The sequence below is a fragment of the Benincasa hispida genome, chromosome 2 (genome assembly GCF_009727055.1).
Source record: "Benincasa hispida cultivar B227 chromosome 2, ASM972705v1, whole genome shotgun sequence".
Classification (NCBI taxonomy): domain Eukaryota; kingdom Viridiplantae; phylum Streptophyta; class Magnoliopsida; order Cucurbitales; family Cucurbitaceae; genus Benincasa; species Benincasa hispida.
Window position 1 is genome coordinate 15,284,629 of NC_052350.1, and position 16,309 is coordinate 15,300,937.

General features: G+C 36.4%; 2 protein-coding genes and 1 non-coding gene across 3 annotated transcripts; 1 reads left to right on the forward strand and 2 right to left on the reverse strand.

Annotated features, from left to right (window-relative positions):
- The first annotated feature begins 2,424 nt into the window (after positions 1-2,424).
- Positions 2,425-7,777, forward strand: LOC120071397 (NADPH--cytochrome P450 reductase 1-like). The gene is made up of 18 exons (XM_039023659.1): positions 2,425-3,029; positions 3,133-3,192; positions 3,291-3,367; positions 3,482-3,539; positions 3,618-3,701; positions 3,809-3,845; positions 3,997-4,066; positions 4,157-4,351; positions 4,475-4,567; positions 4,802-5,027; positions 5,121-5,204; positions 5,301-5,452; positions 5,965-6,061; positions 6,445-6,594; positions 6,692-6,769; positions 6,881-7,003; positions 7,087-7,200; positions 7,325-7,777. The coding sequence occupies exons 1-18, from the start codon at positions 2,682-2,684 to the stop codon at positions 7,403-7,405; spliced, it is 2,127 nt and encodes a 708-aa protein (XP_038879587.1). The 5' UTR covers positions 2,425-2,681; the 3' UTR covers positions 7,406-7,777.
- Positions 7,778-8,278: 501 nt separating this feature from the next.
- On the reverse strand, positions 8,279-8,350 carry TRNAM-CAU. The gene has a single exon. It is a non-coding gene; the product is annotated as a tRNA-Met (tRNA).
- A 1,550-nt stretch (positions 8,351-9,900) lies between these two features.
- On the reverse strand, positions 9,901-14,061 carry LOC120070780 ((DL)-glycerol-3-phosphatase 2). The gene is made up of 6 exons (XM_039022664.1): positions 13,823-14,061; positions 13,240-13,464; positions 11,902-11,962; positions 11,610-11,757; positions 11,393-11,472; positions 9,901-10,381 (listed from the first exon to the last, which is right to left on the reverse strand). The coding sequence occupies exons 1-6, from the start codon at positions 14,031-14,033 to the stop codon at positions 10,249-10,251; spliced, it is 858 nt and encodes a 285-aa protein (XP_038878592.1). The 5' UTR covers positions 14,034-14,061; the 3' UTR covers positions 9,901-10,248.
- Positions 14,062-16,309: the final 2,248 nt, after the last annotated feature.

Sequence of the window (16,309 nt, forward strand, 5' to 3'; positions counted from 1 at the left end):
ATATGTGATATACAAGTGGATCATGCCTTAAGTGATAACCTAAATAGGTATGTAGTATAAGGATTAAGGTGAGATACCTGATCCTGATGACACTACGGATACGGTCCGCTTTTGTAGAGGTTTGCAAGTGTTTGTAAACTACTACAGATGGTAGATCCTGACCATTCATGTGGAGACGTGCAAGCGGGAGCGTCCTATACAAAGAGTTTGTATAAGACCTGAACCACGAGATGACTAGAATCTGTATATAACGTCGTGGATATTAGAGACTTACATCTCACTTAAATGACCATAGGTGACACGATCTTAATCCTGAGTGTTTTGGGACTCTTGCCTTTGAGGGCGGTCTTTTGATTAGTATGGGTGAGAGTGGCCAGATTCCCAACTCAACATGCCTACCTTTTTGGGGGCTTGTCTGATCTGGGAGCTGGGAACTCAATCCATAAGATGAAATTCACTCCTTTCCCGAAGCAGGAATAAGTAGAGAGATTGCTCCTTAAGGGTTGATTCCGAGGCTTGAACATAGTGGCCACAACTTTTCTTTGGAAGAGAGGACTCAGTCATAGTAGGACTATGTCTTTTATTTCATTAGAGGGATCAGTGGTACGTAAGAAGTTAGATGTAATTACAAGGGGATAACGATTATTGACCCAACTGTAATTACGAGCGATCTGTGAAGGGTTGTCGCACTTCTGATTGGTTAAGATGGACACATAATATATCTGTGGTAAGGAGAGTTTAACTGTCGATCTTTAGTGGAGTGCCTGGTAGTTAACGGATGGTGGATCAGTATGATGTATGTGATACATCTAGGTGATGATTAATGTAAATGAGATTTAAGTACCATGGAATAGAAAAAGAACTATGGTTTATATGTTTCATGAGATGAAATATTAAAACTATAGGTTATAAATATAGTATGATAAGTTGGTTATCATTTATATTTATAATAATTTTAATTATTGGATAATTAAAATTTTTTCTCTAGTAACCAATTGAGTGAGAAGTTATTGGTGGTTCATGGTAACTGTGAGATAAAAGAAAAATTGTTTTCCTAATTTTAGTAAGTTTTGAAATTTTTGTTTTTGAGATTTCTCTCTCGAAAAAAGAATCTCACGGAGCTTGTCAAGTAAATACAGATTTACTAAACGATGGCTTGACAAAAGGTAAACGATCGTGTAGTGTTTGTAGGCGACAGATGCGCTGCTAAACGATGAGCTAAACGATCACTTAGCTTTTGTTAAATGATTGGGCATCAACCTATACGATAGGTCCAAGCTTCTCCCACTTGCCCAATCGTGTACACGATTGTTGAATCCTCCTTCGTCTGCCTCAAACCAAGTTCACACAGAGCCCACCCTCTGGATTCTCACACCGAGAATACCAAGCCCTTATTGGTGGTGTCATACTCAACTTGATGCTGTCGAGGTTCTGTGGAGGTTGTTCATGCTGTGGAGGTTAGGGAGTTCGTGACCGAGGTGATCGCTGAGGATGAGTGCGCGGTGTTCATGCTGTGGAGCGATCGTGTTGTACGAGCGTTCAAGGTTGCTGTGTTCGAGCATTCGTGATCAAGGAGCGTGGAGACGAGTCTACAAATGTGTATAGAGATTTCTCTTCTTGATCATTTGTAGTTTTCATGCTGTAATTTCTGTATTGATTGCATAACCATTTGTTTTGTTGATGACTATAATTTGTAATGTTCATACATGATTGTAATTTGGAATGATCCATTCCGCTGCTCATAGAAATCCTCGTGATCAATTTCCTTCCATTTGATCTTCAAAGCTAGCTTCGAGGGAATTGTGTTCTTCAAAAAGCTTCAACCTTTGGATCTTTAGAGCTTTAGAATTTCTGTATTCAGAGCTTTGTAGCTTCAACCTTCAGTTTTTCAAATCCCTCCTAAATTTAATAAAATTGACTTTTGATATGATGATGTGGCAGAATTTCGTTAAACAAAATTTCTCATTCAACATAAAAATTGAAACCTTTTATTTTGAATCAGAATTACAATTAAACTAGGATCAAGTTTCTTATTAAAACATATCTTAATTTTGTAACATAATTCAATTATTATGATACTTATTATCATTCAAAAGGCAAAAGAAAAGGACACTATTAATGTCATGAACTACGCAAGGTCGTCTTTATTTTTGTGGTGTGTGTTGGCTAAAAGAAAAGTTACTTTCTTCTTCCCCGTTTTGGGGCTGGCTAGAAAACTTCAGTTTCATAAAAAGTTGGATTTTTTTTTTGGAACAATTATTAATTATATATCATTTACTGGAATTAAAAAAGGCAATCAAAATTCAGAAATGTGGAGGGGAGGAAGGTTAAGTTAACCATGGTTAAATGTATGGTGTTAGGTGGGTTTGACCAGTCGGGTTTGGTAGGCGTTGGTTCGTTCACGCGCTTCTTTGCCCTTCCAATATAAACATCCTCTCTAATTTCTTCCCTCTCAACGCCAACGCACAACCACCACTTCCGCCACCGCCCTTTTTCTCCGCCGCCGTGCAGCGGAGTTCCGGCTTATTCTCTACTGCTGCTATTCACATTTGCACTTCATACGCTTTCTCTCCAATTCTTAACCGGATTCCGGTGGTATCTTTCCTTGGCTATTCCGCCATATCCTCTCTGCGCCACCGGATTCCAGTGAGGTGTTTAGTTTCTTTGATTCGGAGTCCACCATGCAATCGCAGTCCAGTTCTGTGAAGGCTTCTCCATTCGAGTTCATGTCGGCCATAATTAAGGGCAGGATGGACCCGTCTAATTCTTCATTTCAATCGACTGGCGAGGGTGCCTTAGTTATCTTCGAGAATCGCGAGCTAGTTGCGATCTTAACCACCTCGATCGCCGTCATGATTGGCTGCTTCGTTGTTCTCGTGTGGCGAAGATCTGGAAATCGGAGAGTTAAGACGGTGGAGCTTCCTAAGCCGCTGCTTGCGAAGGAGCCAGAGCCAGAAGTTGAAGACGGCAAGAAGAAGGTTACGATATTCTTTGGTACGCAGACAGGCACTGCTGAAGGCTTTGCAAAGGTTCGCATACGAAAACACTCGAAGACGTTGAGAATTTCTTTTAACTCGTTCGTTTGTTCATAATTTTTGACTATTGCTTACGGGTGACTGCGATTGTTCTCAGGCTCTATCTGACGAGGCGAAAGCACGGTACGATAAGGCCACGTTTAGAGTTGTTGATTTGGTAAGCTTCTTTTTCTTATGTCTGTGATCAGTGATGTTACATTCTGGTTTTGATTGACGAACTATGGTGCTGACATGGAATTGGACCTTCTTATGCAGGATGATTATGGGGCTGACGACGATGATTACGAACAGAAATTGAAGAAGGAGTCTGTCGCTCTTTTCTTCTTGGCAACGTGAGTTTCAGCATACGCGCAAGCTTTCTTGCTTTTGTTTGGATCCCTTATCTTTAGTTCAAGATTTAAGTCTATTTTCTAGTTATTCAAGTGGTTAATTGTTGATGAATGCAGGTATGGCGATGGAGAGCCCACCGATAATACCGCAAGATTCTATAAATGGTTCACAGAGGTAAAACTTCTTTCGGGATATTTGGTTTTGTGCAGATCACTAGAATTACTTTTCTGATCTAAATATGCATGTTCATAGGGTAAAGAGAGAGGGGAATGGCTTCAGAACCTCCATTATGCAGTGTTTGGCCTTGGCAACCGACAATATGAGCATTTTAATAAGGTTTCTATGATGCCTTCCAAATTTCTAGTCGTCAATTGTTGATTATTGATTGTCACATTGTGTCTGATTAACTAGATTCAACTTTTTATTTTGTTGGTGACCAACAGATTGCAAAAGTGGTAGATGAGCTGCTTGAGACTCAGGGTATGCTCTTGCCTTCTTCCTGATGTTCATTTATTAGGAGACCACAATTTAAGAATTCGTTGAGAACTTGATTAAGCAAAGATTAATGTCTTTTTGAAGATAGTTTTTATAAGTTTATTAGGCTTGCCAATAAAATTCCTTATGTTTGCAGGTGGCAAGCGCCTTGTAAAAGTTGGTCTTGGAGATGACGATCAGTGCATAGAGGATGACTTTGCTGCTTGGTATAGAGAAAGTGACTTGTTTACTGAAGTTAGTGAAGTCTGCTAAAGAAGATTGTCCACTCATACTTTCATGGTTTACTACTTTTTTAGGCGAGAATCATTGTGGCCTGAGTTGGATCAATTGCTTCGAGATGAGGATGATGCAACAACAGTGACCACACCTTACACAGCTGCCATATCAGAATATCGAGTGGTATTCCATGATCCTGCAGATGTAACTGATGACAACAAGAACTGGATGAATGCAAATGGTCATGCTGTACATGATGCTCAACATCCATTCAGGTTGTGAGAATTTGATGTATCGAGTTTTGAGTTTAACTTGCACCACTTTGCCCCATCTGGAAAATTTAAAAATAAGGGGAAAAAAATTAGAAAGAATTTAACTTATTGTTTTATTGCTTGAAGATCTAATGTGGTTGTGAGGAAGGAGCTCCATACGCCTGCATCTGATCGTTCTTGTACTCATCTAGAGTTTGATATTTCTGGGTCTGCACTCAAGTAAGTAGCCTCAATCGGTGTATATGAAGGACTTTGGTGATACCATTTTTTAAAAAACTTTAATTACTTTGATTATATACCCAAATTACTTGGGGTAGGCTGCATAGAATGAAACATACACTCAGTCAGGAGACGTGAAAAATAGAGTGTAGTTAATTGATAGGATTGTTCTATATATCTTTACCATAATTTAGTAGCATTACTCCATCCTGTAACATCTGTTCTCTTTGACAGATATGAAACAGGGGATCATGTTGGTGTTTACTGTGAAAATTTAGCTGAGACTGTGGATGAGGCACTAAACTTATTGGGCTTATCTCCTGAAACGTATTTCTCCATACATACTGATAATGAGGATGGCACCCCACTCGGTGGAAGCTCTTTACCACCTCCTTTTCCATCCTGCACCCTCAGAACAGCATTGACTCGATATGCAGATCTTTTGAATTCACCCAAAAAGGTATGTTTTGGAGTTGTTGCTTCATGCTTCTGGTTCACCAGGAGATCTATCTGTCAGTTGAGGTGATTAATATAGTCTTTATGTTTTTTTCAGTCAGCATTGCTCGCGTTAGCAGCACATGCTTCAAATCCTGTAGAGGCTGACCGATTAAGATATCTTGCATCTCCTGCTGGGAAGGTAGTGTTGTTTATCAAAAAGATAAATTGGATACCTTTCTGCTTCTCTAATCTCACCCATATTTACTTATTTGGTCAAAAACTTAAAATTGTGTAGGATGAATATTCCCAGTCTGTTGTTGGTAGCCAGAAAAGCTTGCTTGAAGTCATGGCTGAATTTCCTTCTGCCAAGCCTCCACTTGGTGTCTTCTTTGCAGCTGTTGCACCACGCTTACAGCCTCGATTCTACTCCATATCATCATCTCCAAGGTATTTACAATTTCCCTATCTTCTCCTTTAGCATTTTTTATTCTGTTGAAACCTCTTTAGAATGGTTTGGTATAATATCCAAGAGAATTTTGTGCGATTAGAATGAAGAAGTTCAAAGTTTTATGTTTATTTTCATTACATAAATGGAGGCTTGCAATGTGCAAGGTATATTGTACTTGCCTCCAGTTTGTCAGAAAATTAAAAATTTAAATTTTCTACTGTTTAGGCAAAGCTGATTGTTTCGTAAAGATAAGTGGCAAGGAAGGGGATATAAGTTAGGATTTTAGGGGGAGTTAATTAGAATAAAGATCTGATAGACGTACAGTGAAAGGATGTTGGAAAGAATATCACTTCTCGTACATTGTCATTGACAATGCATATTACTGCACATTGCATCTTCCCATCACCTACATATTGCTCTTTTCATCTCCCTCTCCCTCTCCCTCTCTCTCCTCTTAAACGTTCTCTTTATGCTGAATCATCGATATCTCTATATTTTGTGCCTTTAACAGGATGGCTTCTTCTAGAATTCATGTTACTTGTGCTCTAGTCTATGACAAAATGCCAACCGGACGTATTCATAAAGGAATTTGCTCAACCTGGATGAAGGTATGCGTCATTTATTTCTTGCTTCCATCTTTTTGTGCAAATATGAACCTGATACAATCCCGATAAGCTATAATTTTTCAGAGAGTTTTCCAATATTAGATGAATAGCAGTTGTCCTTAAAAAAATAGAGTTAATATGCTAATAACTGAAGCTTTCCACTTCGAAATTTGTGTAGGGCGAATTTTTTTAGTTTTGGGAAACAAATATTGGGTGATTTCGAACCTTATTTTGGTTTATATTTTTTCTGTTTCCTGATGACTTATTTCCTTAAGAGCTAGTTCATCAATTTTCTCACTTGTTTCAGATAATATTCAGTGATTGCGGCTCATATTATAGATCACCTCCTGACTTTGAGAATCTAATAATTTTTCTGCATTCTTCAGAATTCTGTGCCCATGGAGAAAAGCCATGACTGCAGTTGGGCTCCCATTTTCGTGAGGCAATCCAACTTCAAGCTTCCTGCAGATAGTAAAGTGCCAATTATCATGGTCGGCCCTGGAACTGGATTGGCTCCTTTCAGAGGTTTCTTACAGGTTTCTACTTGCGAACTTGCCTCTGAGTCCCTTGGCTTTCTTCTACTTTACTTCTGCACTTCTAGAAAATAAACAAGTTGAAATATCTTATCTTCAGGAAAGATTAGCTTTGAAAGAATCTGGAGTAGAATTGGGGCCTTCCATATTGTTCTTTGGATGCAGAAACCGTCGGATGGTATGCCAATTGCCAAGTTCCTAGATTCAAGCTTGTACTCCGGCTGTTGAAGAAATACATTGTTGTTTATTTATAAATTTTCAAACTAATGCATTTCGTCTACTTTTGAAGGATTATATATATGAGGATGAGCTGAACAACTACGTTGAGACTGGTGCTCTCTCCGAGTTGGTTATTGCCTTCTCACGTGAAGGGCCGACGAAGGAATATGTGCAACATAAAATGGCAGAGAAGGTGAAAAGATGATCTTACTATAAGATTCTGGATTCATCATGGAAAAGATGTTAAAGTTCTTTATTGTCTCTTTACATATGCAGGCTTCAGATATCTGGAATTTAATATCACAAGGTGCTTACTTATATGTATGTGGTGATGCAAAGGGCATGGCTAGGGATGTCCACCGAACTCTCCATACTATCGTGCAAGAACAGGTGTTTTTAAGCATTCTGTCAGCTTGAGCATAACTTAACTGTCTTGTCGATTGATAGTCGACCGGTCCTGAACAATCATTGTTGGGCTTATTTGCTAACTACAGTTGCTTGATGTCTATTTCAGGGATCTCTTGACAGCTCAAAGGCTGAGAGCATGGTGAAAAATCTGCAAACGAGTGGAAGGTATCTGCGTGATGTGTGGTGATAATTCACTCCACCCATGCTTCAGAGGCATATTGCAGAATATTTTAATAAAAAAAGTAAATCTGGTTGAATTAATTATTGAGTTCCTTTGTCAATCACTTGGATTGGGACTTTTGGTGGTCTTCTTCTCAGCGAGGCAGAGGTTAATTGTATTCCCTTCTATTCTCTCTCTCCCATTTTGATCTACAGCTAAATATGAAGGATTCTTTTGTTCTTGTAATTTATAGAATACAGATGTAGTCAATTAGTTAGAGCTCTGGTTTCTCTTAGTGTTTCCTTGTACCAACCAACAATTTGGTTCAAACTTCAAATTCATATATACTTTGCTGTAATATTAAACGGTTGAAATAATTTAGATCTAAATTATTGTGTTCATAATTGTGCTCTCCCTCTCTCTCAAATCTATATACCAATTTGCATGTCTTTTCAATTTCATACGTCTAGATATTGAATAAAAGTTGTCAATTCAAATATAGTTCCAAGCGTCAAGTGCCATTTTAACATCATTCAATAGCTGAACTAAAAAAAGGGAACAGAATTGGATCGGTAGTTACGGGTAAATATTTGCGCAAGTATCAACGTTCCATCCACAAGCTTAATGGCAAAAAACTGTAAAAAATGGAGCATGTAACATCAAGCTATTTCAAACCATTTTCAATTGGTCACATGTGAGCCAATTGGATTTGAAGGTGACATTGTATTCGAGGAAAAACTTTATACACCACAAGTTATATCGCAAAATGATGCTCCCTGACCTTCAAAAGCAAAAAAAATATTTGATATATTGATGTTGCGGATCCCCTCAACTTTATATATAAACAAGCAAAGTGACGTCGGTGTAAAAAATATTATGACACCATTTGAAGCCACTCATTATCAGAGCCAGGTTTCGATCCTGGGACCTGTGGGTTATGGGCCCACCACGCTTCCGCTGCGCCACTCTGATTTGTGATATATACAATAAAAAAAAACAATTAAATAAGAGATACACGAGTGACTGTCTCTGATTTGTGATGGAAACAATCAAAATTAAAAAATCCCTGAACAAGAAAAGGTTGAAACCTTTAATTTCATGATTGATGGAATATGAAAGTTTGGGTACAAAGGAAGTAGTTAAACTAAATATGTGCGTATATGTGGTTGAGAGATGTCAACGACTAGCCAGAAATGTAAGTGGTGATGTTGCGTGTTACTGGCCGTTGGTTTAGCAGTTGAGTATTGTGTGGGTAGCTTCTCTTTGAAGGAATGGAGGTGATGCTAGATGCTAGATGCTAAATGCAAAGCTTTTTATAGTTGGGAACTTTGAATTTAAAAGAAACTCCCACCTACCACCATGCTCCCTTCCTTTTCGACATATAACATCTTTCATATTAATTTTTGGTCTGCCTTAATTAAATTTTCATCGCTATTTTCACATATTGTTATTGAGATAAAAGATATATTGACATTTTCATCGTAACGTAAAATAAATCATTAAAAAGAAGCAAAACATTATTCATGTAAATATAATATAAGTAATAAGTAATTTTACTTATTTTAAAAAGATACAATGTTCATTTATTAATTGAACTTTTCTTTATAATGTTTTTGAATATATCCCTCAACTTTGACATATTGACAATATTTCTATCAATATTTTCTTAATCGCGATAAACCTTGATGTAGAGTGGAGGAAGGAAAAAAAAAGGCTCCATCCTTATCCCTATTTTAGCAGGAGTAACTGTATTCATCTTTGTCTTATTGTGGATAAAAGCGTGATTAAAAGTTCCAATTCCAATACTCTTGTTAAGTTTAAATCCCCTATATTCATGCATTTGTTATACAAGAAATATATTTGTCTTACTCTCACTAAAAAGGACATTACCATTTATTTTATCTTGGTCATAGTTAAGTTTAACATTTTGCTAAGAATTGTAAGGGTAATAGCAACATTCAAATGATAAAAGAGAGGAAAAATATCAATTTATACTCCTAAACATTAGGAGTTGTATCAATTTAAATTAGGAACTAATAATTGTATCAATTTACACTTTCTATTATGTTCTATTTAGAAAAACCACATGTGAAACTTATAACCATTTCAATTAAACCCCAAAACTTTAATACATAAATCAATATAGACTCTTAGATCAAATTTCCTTTGAAAACCGTCCATACATTTTCTCTAATCATCTGTTATGTAAAGCTGAAATTTGAAAAAGTCTATATGTATTAAACAATTAATGGCATGAATGATTATTAAAGGTTAATCGACCTAAATTGATTGGTTTATTAAAATTTAAAAGTTTAACTGACTTAAATATAAGTTTCCTACAACTTTGGTCAAATGGAATTTGTAGAAGAGAAGGGTGTAAATTGATACACATATAAAAGTTTAGAATCTAAATTGATGCAATTACTAGTTCAAGATTTTAATCGATATCATTCCAAAGTTTAGGGTATAAATTGATATTTGCTCAAATGAAATAAGTTCAAAACAGAAGATTAAGAAACATGTACTCTTCATCGGGGCTCACTTAATAAGTAATAATAATAACAAATATGAGTTGGTTCCTTGATTTATTTAAGATACAAGAGAGATTCTGATAAACAATTTTGAGATCCAACCGTCTCGGTTGAGATCGATATAAACAAGTCTGAAAAGGAGAAACTGCAACATAATATTGTAGTTTCATTTCAATAATTTAAATTGGTAATCAAAGTTCATACTTTGGCAAGAAAGGCCAAACAAACTAATAAATAACTTGATGGGAACCTTTCTCTTAAATGTGGAGGGAAATAATCTAAACATTCAGTTAAAATGATAAGTTTTGTATCTCAGCAGCATGAATCCAATGTGAGGCCCTAGCTTTCTGAATCTTCAAAAGGAGGCAGACCCCATTCCTTGGGGTTGAAATCCAAGAGAGAACTCAATACTTGATTTGCATTACCATGATAAGAACTATCCAGCCTTGGATCTGGAACCATTACTACCTTCCTGCTTGCCAATGCCAAAACAAGTTCTCAGCCACCATTACAATAACCATGATTCTATTTTCTATACCTTCTTATTACTTTCAACTTTTGTTCTTGTACTTTGTAAACATATTGATTTAATCTTGAGTCATTCAAACTATGTAAATGTTTATGAGGCATATGAAAGTTGAGGTGCTACATGGTTTTTTGTCAGATACTTAACTATAATTAGGAGTTAGACTAGACTGATACATTTACAAGAATACAAAGAACTAATATGAATATAGGGACGAGTATCAAAAGAGGAATGGTTGAAGGTTTAGAAGTATAATTTAATCAATCATTGACTATATTTGTTTTCCAGTAAAACTATAATGGATTCTGAAACTAACAGATCACCTTCAAAAGAAATTGCATCTTTGAATTTAGTCAGTGATGTCATGAACATGAAAATTTAGTCAGAAGCAATCTTTCACTACCAGAAACTGAAATTATCATTCAAAAAAAGAAACAAACAAAAATCTAGAATTAAATTTCCGTACTTCACGCAAAGCATTGTGTTCTAGAATCTTGAGAGGCTTAACAATAGCCTACATTACAAAATGTAGAATTGGTATGTATGGAATCTTAAAATGAAGAGAAACTGACACTGCATTTGGTCTGGATTTATTAGAAATCACTAATCAGGATTAGAAGGAAGAAACGAGGCAAGATTCAGTATGAGACTGGAAAAACGAGCAATTCAAAGGAAGTATAGGTTTGGTACCGCGAGCGCATCAATAATCCACCATAAAATCAATATGAAACAGTAATATACTTCATATTGAAAACTTTGACAATCCAAAAAAGAAAAAGAATATATTGAAAACTTTGGTGAGTACGTAGTGCCAAAGATTAAAATTTACTCAATAGTAAACGAGAGGTGCTGCAGAGGCTATTGAGGCGAAGTTAAACAAATTGGGGGATAAGTTTCCTGGTGTTGTTAAAACGCATAAAGACTGTAATGTGTTAAAACTTTAGATTCCAAACTTACATTCCTGCATTTTTAGCTGCAAGAACACCTGAGGGTGCATCTTCAAAAACAAGGATTTTTTCTGGATACACAGGAGCATCCTGTTAAAATAATGTAGCATAGCCATCATCAAATTGTAAAAAGAGGGAAGAAAAGAAGAAGAAGAAGAAGAAAGGGAAGCACTTAAATGCCAGTAAATGAAAGAACCCAAGAGTTTAATTCAAAGTTACAACTATACCTCAAATCTTTTAGCAGCTGCAAGAAATATATCTGGAGATGGTTTTCCTTGTTTAACCTCTGGATCATCACCAAGAACAGTGTGATGCATCAACTTAAAAATTTCACCATGTCTTTGTGTTTTTAATTCAAAATGACGTCTATGAGATCTGTTGAGAATTATCAGATAAACAATGATAGAGATACAAACACTATCAAATAAGAGACAAGGAACTAGGATTTGCATGAGATGGCTTGAGTTCATGATATGAAAATCTGCCATGCAATGGACTATCATATAAAATTAAATATACCCAGTTGCCAAGCCAAATGGTACTCCTTTTGCATGAAGATGTCTGATCAACCGGCTAGCTCCTACAATCAATAGGAAAAGTAACTGAAAGAAGTTTAAGATAATGAAAATTATTAATTTAGACATCAACCACTAGCTAGTGAGCAGAAAGAAAGCATAGAAATTTAAGTAACAGGTGAGCTAGAGAAAGAATTTTAGCTAAATTCCCAAATTTGTCAGTTGCCTAAGAAAGTGGGTGGGGGTGTTACAAACTAAGCACCAAGTCTCCGTGAGTGGGAGACCTATTTCTCTCATGTATTTTTAGCTTAATTAGTCCTAATCTCACCTTAAAAGTAGAAGATACTGCATTCGACTTTTGTGAGGAATTGGAGAATGATTACAAATCTGCAGAAGTAATGAGATTTGCTGGTCTAAGAGGCCTAGATGGATATCTCCTATCATTGTTCCTCTTTTTTTCCCCTTTACTCTATTGAAGTATATTTTCATTTTTTGGGGGGGTATGAGACTTTGTGAAAATGGTAGTTATTATTCAGCTAAAAATCCTGGTACATAAACAAAGTGAATTTTCTGTCGTTTTCAGCTGAAACACTACCTGAGCGTTGGTTATCTTGTTGGTGCAGTATGGCAATATAAATCTAATGTATGTCTATATCCCCCATCTATCGGTGTAGAATCAGTTCTAAGGAAAGATTAGGGTTCTCAAGTATCCAATAAATTAATCAACCAAATTGAGAAAGCTTAAGCGAGAATGAAAGAGAAAGCTGGCAAGGTAAGGACTAAGGGGAACCAAACATGGCAAGTCTGCAGCGAGTCTACATTTCATCTCATTCCATTTCTATTGTTAACGTGAGAAAACTCCCTCTTTCTACAGGAAAACTTACAGGTAAAGAGGTAACAAACATTCATAGACTCGGCTTCAATGGGAAAATCCGACCATAACCTCATTTTTCCAAATATTAAATCCCTTTGGCTGGGAAGCCAGAATGTAATCACAACTCAGTCCTAACTAAAACAGTGCAAGGATAACAATCAAATAAAAACGTTTCTCAATGAATAGCTGTCTAAAGTGATTTCCTAACTGTTCCCCAAGAAAATTTGCTCGCAACAAAAGGTACTATCAATCAATGTACTTTATCTATGAATCACTTTTCAGATTTAGGCAGAATCCAAAGGAAACTATTATTTCCCTTGTAAGATATCATTTTCATTTTTCATTCACAATATTGTTGAGGTTTGCTTCAGCATATCTCTCAAACTTCACATGAATGGAGTGAAATCTGACTAAATTATAGAAAATTGATCATCAGCATCAATCGTTCTCACAAATGCTAATACTAACCTGGCATAAGCTCACTTTGCGGAAACAAACTTCGTAGCATGTCCTCTCTTTCCACAAGAAAGTCCTCCGCACTAAGAGAATCACTAATCCCACTCTCTTCAACAAAGACGCGAGCAGCTTCTATAGCTTTCATACCCATCATCTTTGCCTTAAGTGACCAATCAAAAGTTTTATTAAACCTAGCCAGTATTTTCTCTTGTACTTCAGTGTAAAACCCCTCGGTATCTGCAGCAAAAGTGTTGCCAATTAAATTCACGAAACTTTAACAGAAAGTCTCTCTAGATCTAGTAGAACAGTTAAATAAGTACATCAGATGCTACACAAACCAAACATTCAAGCCCAGTCCATTCAAGCGGTAATCAAATCACAATTTCAATCATGTACATAATTTAGCTTTGTAGAATGCAGGATGAATGTTATAGAAACCAATGCCGAATAAAAAAACACTAAACCACTAACAAGGAGCAGTGAAGGATATGCAAACATGATCAACAGATCCGAAAGATAGAAACGATTCGATAGAAAATGAAAAGACAATAGTAAGGGGTGAAGAAAGGGAGGAGAATGTAATTGAGGAATTTACCCAATAAGAGTCCGTCCATATCAAAGATAATGTGAGTGATGGATCCTCTGGAAGTACTGTCGGGGGAGAGATTCGCCATTGAAACTGTGGTTGCAGTGGGATTTGGGAATTGCAATTGAGAAAAATTGAGAATTTTGGAATTGGGAAAGCGTCTGAAGTTTTGAAAGAGTCTAGTAGAAGTGGGAGAGGGGATCTGCAAAAGTTGAAGCATAGCAAAGAATAAAGTCAAGGCTTTTAGCAATAGCGGGAACGAGAATTAGATGGTAGTAAAGATTAGGGTAATTGACATTTTTAGCCCCATTTCAATTTTACTTTGGAAACAAGGACCATTTTAAAAAACAATATATTTTTGGACCCCTCAATTTTCACTTGATTTATAAAATGACCATTATACCCTTTACTTTTAGGAAAATTTGAGCCAATGACCTAATATCTAGGGCTATAATGCCAAATGACCCGATTTTTTTAAAAAACTATCAATTCATCTTCTGCTGACGTTATCACGGTATGAGATTACAAGAATTGTCCTTGATAACTGTCTCGTTCTCGCTACTTGGATCTCACTCTCGCTATTTGTCTATCTTCCATCGTGATGTGATTGTTTGTCACTATACGATTGATTTGACAATTTTCACGAAATCTGTCTACAACTTAAAATCGTTAACATACAACAAACATGTAATGGTGAATTCTTTATAATCTAGACTTCATTTGAGCTGTCATTTTGTCGAACAAAGATTTATTGAACGAGGTTTTTGGACGGAGTTTTTCGGAACCAAATAGAGTTTTCAGAACAATTTTTTTAGAACGAAACAGACTTTTCTTGAACCTGGTTTCATTGGTGTTTGTAGGAACATGGTCTAAAAAAAAGTATGTAAATAGCATAACGAAAATGTTGTGACAAAGAGTGACAATGAGAAAGGTGGAGAAAGAGAGCGACAACGAGAAAGGTGGAGAGAGCGAAATAGAGCGACAGTGAGAGAGCAAGCTTGAGCGACACCGTGAGAGCGTGATACAGCGAAAGCGAGAGTAGCGAGAGCGAGCGAGAACAATTGGGAGCGACAGATAGAGAGATCCATGTGTATTACTTCTAGTTAATAAAAAATGTTCTCTTGCTTTGTAGGATGACAAAAAAGTGTCTATTAATTCGATACAGAGGTCATTGGGATGAGAACCAAAATTTTTATGTTGGAGGGGAGCTAACAGGAATCATTGTGCATATTATCTTTAAGTATGAAGAACTTAAAGCTCACATTTATAGTGTTGAAAATGTAAATTGCTCAAAGTTTGATGTTGTTATGAGAGTTAAATATAAGTTTGACTTTGAAGCCCCTCCACAGTACATACGGAATGATGGTGATGTTCGCTTCCTTTTTTTCCGGAAAGATCTTTATAGAGTTCAGTTATATATAACGCTAAACTCATACCACGAAGAAAATGTGAATATGAGTTATGATGGTACAAGTGTAGACAGACAATATGAGGTATTATATGAGCTTAATCGAGAAAAGGGTGATATTCCATTGTCTATGAACACTCAACCATCAACATTATCAATAGACAATGACAACATTCATGCAATGGACTTGAAAAGAAAAACTCAATGTAATAGAATTGTGCTTGGTAATAAGTGATCAGAAGGACTTACTTCAATGGATTGTGGTCCTTTAGAAGAGTGTGATCTTTTCATTATTGGTAATGAGAGATTAGCAGGCTTGAATTTTATGGATTGTGGTCCTTCAGAAGAGCGTGATCCTTTCGTAGTTGGTAATGAAAGATCAGTAGGATTGAATTCTATGGACTGTGGTCCTTTAGATGTGCGTAGATTTGCAGTGGTTGTTAATGAGAGATCAGCAGGATTGAATTCCATGTCGTAGAGAGGAATTGATTATGTCTGGTACCTCTTCATCTGAGACAAATCTTGAAATTGGTCAACTTTTTTTTGAGTCAGAGTGATTTAAAAATGAGATTGTCTATTGTGTCCATAAACAATAATATTGAATATAAGGTAAGAAAGTCAACTAAGTCTTTGTTTACTGTCAAATGTATAGAGGATAATGTTGGGGTTGATGCTCTAAACTCTCGTAGGATCTTGTAGCTTGTAAACATCTGTATGAACAAACGTTAGGGATGTAATAATATGAGATATTTTCTTCACTGTTGTCTATGAAATATGAGATATTCTAGTTGCATTTACCATAAACCAATAAACTAAGATCCCTGGTTGTCGTTGTAACTTAAGCATGTATGTGGAGACATACAAGTGGATCATACCTTAAGTGATAACCTAAATAGTCTGTAGTATATAGATAAAGGAGGGAAACCTTATCTTAGTGACACTACAGATACGACCCGCTTTGTAGATGTTACAAGTGTTGTAAAGTGATACAGATGGTCTGATCCTGATAATTCATGTGGAGACATGCGAGCGGGGGTATCCTATACAAAGGAGTTTGTATAAGACCGGACCACGAAGTGTTTAGTCTC

Bases quoted from the DNA above. Each gene is read 5' to 3' on its own strand.
- LOC120070780 (XM_039022664.1), bottom strand. From the start codon at position 14,033: ATGCTTCAACTTTTGCAGATCCCCTCTCCCACTTCTACTAGACTCTTT. The intron at 11,758-11,901 runs GTATATTTAATT...AATTCTCAACAG, and splicing joins CCATTTGGCTTGGCAACTGG to ATCTCATAGACGTCATTTTG. The intron at 10,382-11,392 runs GTAAGTTTGGAA...ATTGGCAAGCAG, and splicing joins GCAGCTAAAAATGCAGGAAT to GAAGGTAGTAATGGTTCCAG.
- LOC120071397 (XM_039023659.1), top strand. From the start codon at position 2,682: ATGCAATCGCAGTCCAGTTCTGTGAAGGCTTCTCCATTCGAGTTCATG. The intron at 4,568-4,801 runs GTAAGTAGCCTC...TCTCTTTGACAG, and splicing joins ATTTCTGGGTCTGCACTCAA to ATATGAAACAGGGGATCATG. The intron at 6,595-6,691 runs GTTTCTACTTGC...TCTTATCTTCAG, and splicing joins CTTTCAGAGGTTTCTTACAG to GAAAGATTAGCTTTGAAAGA.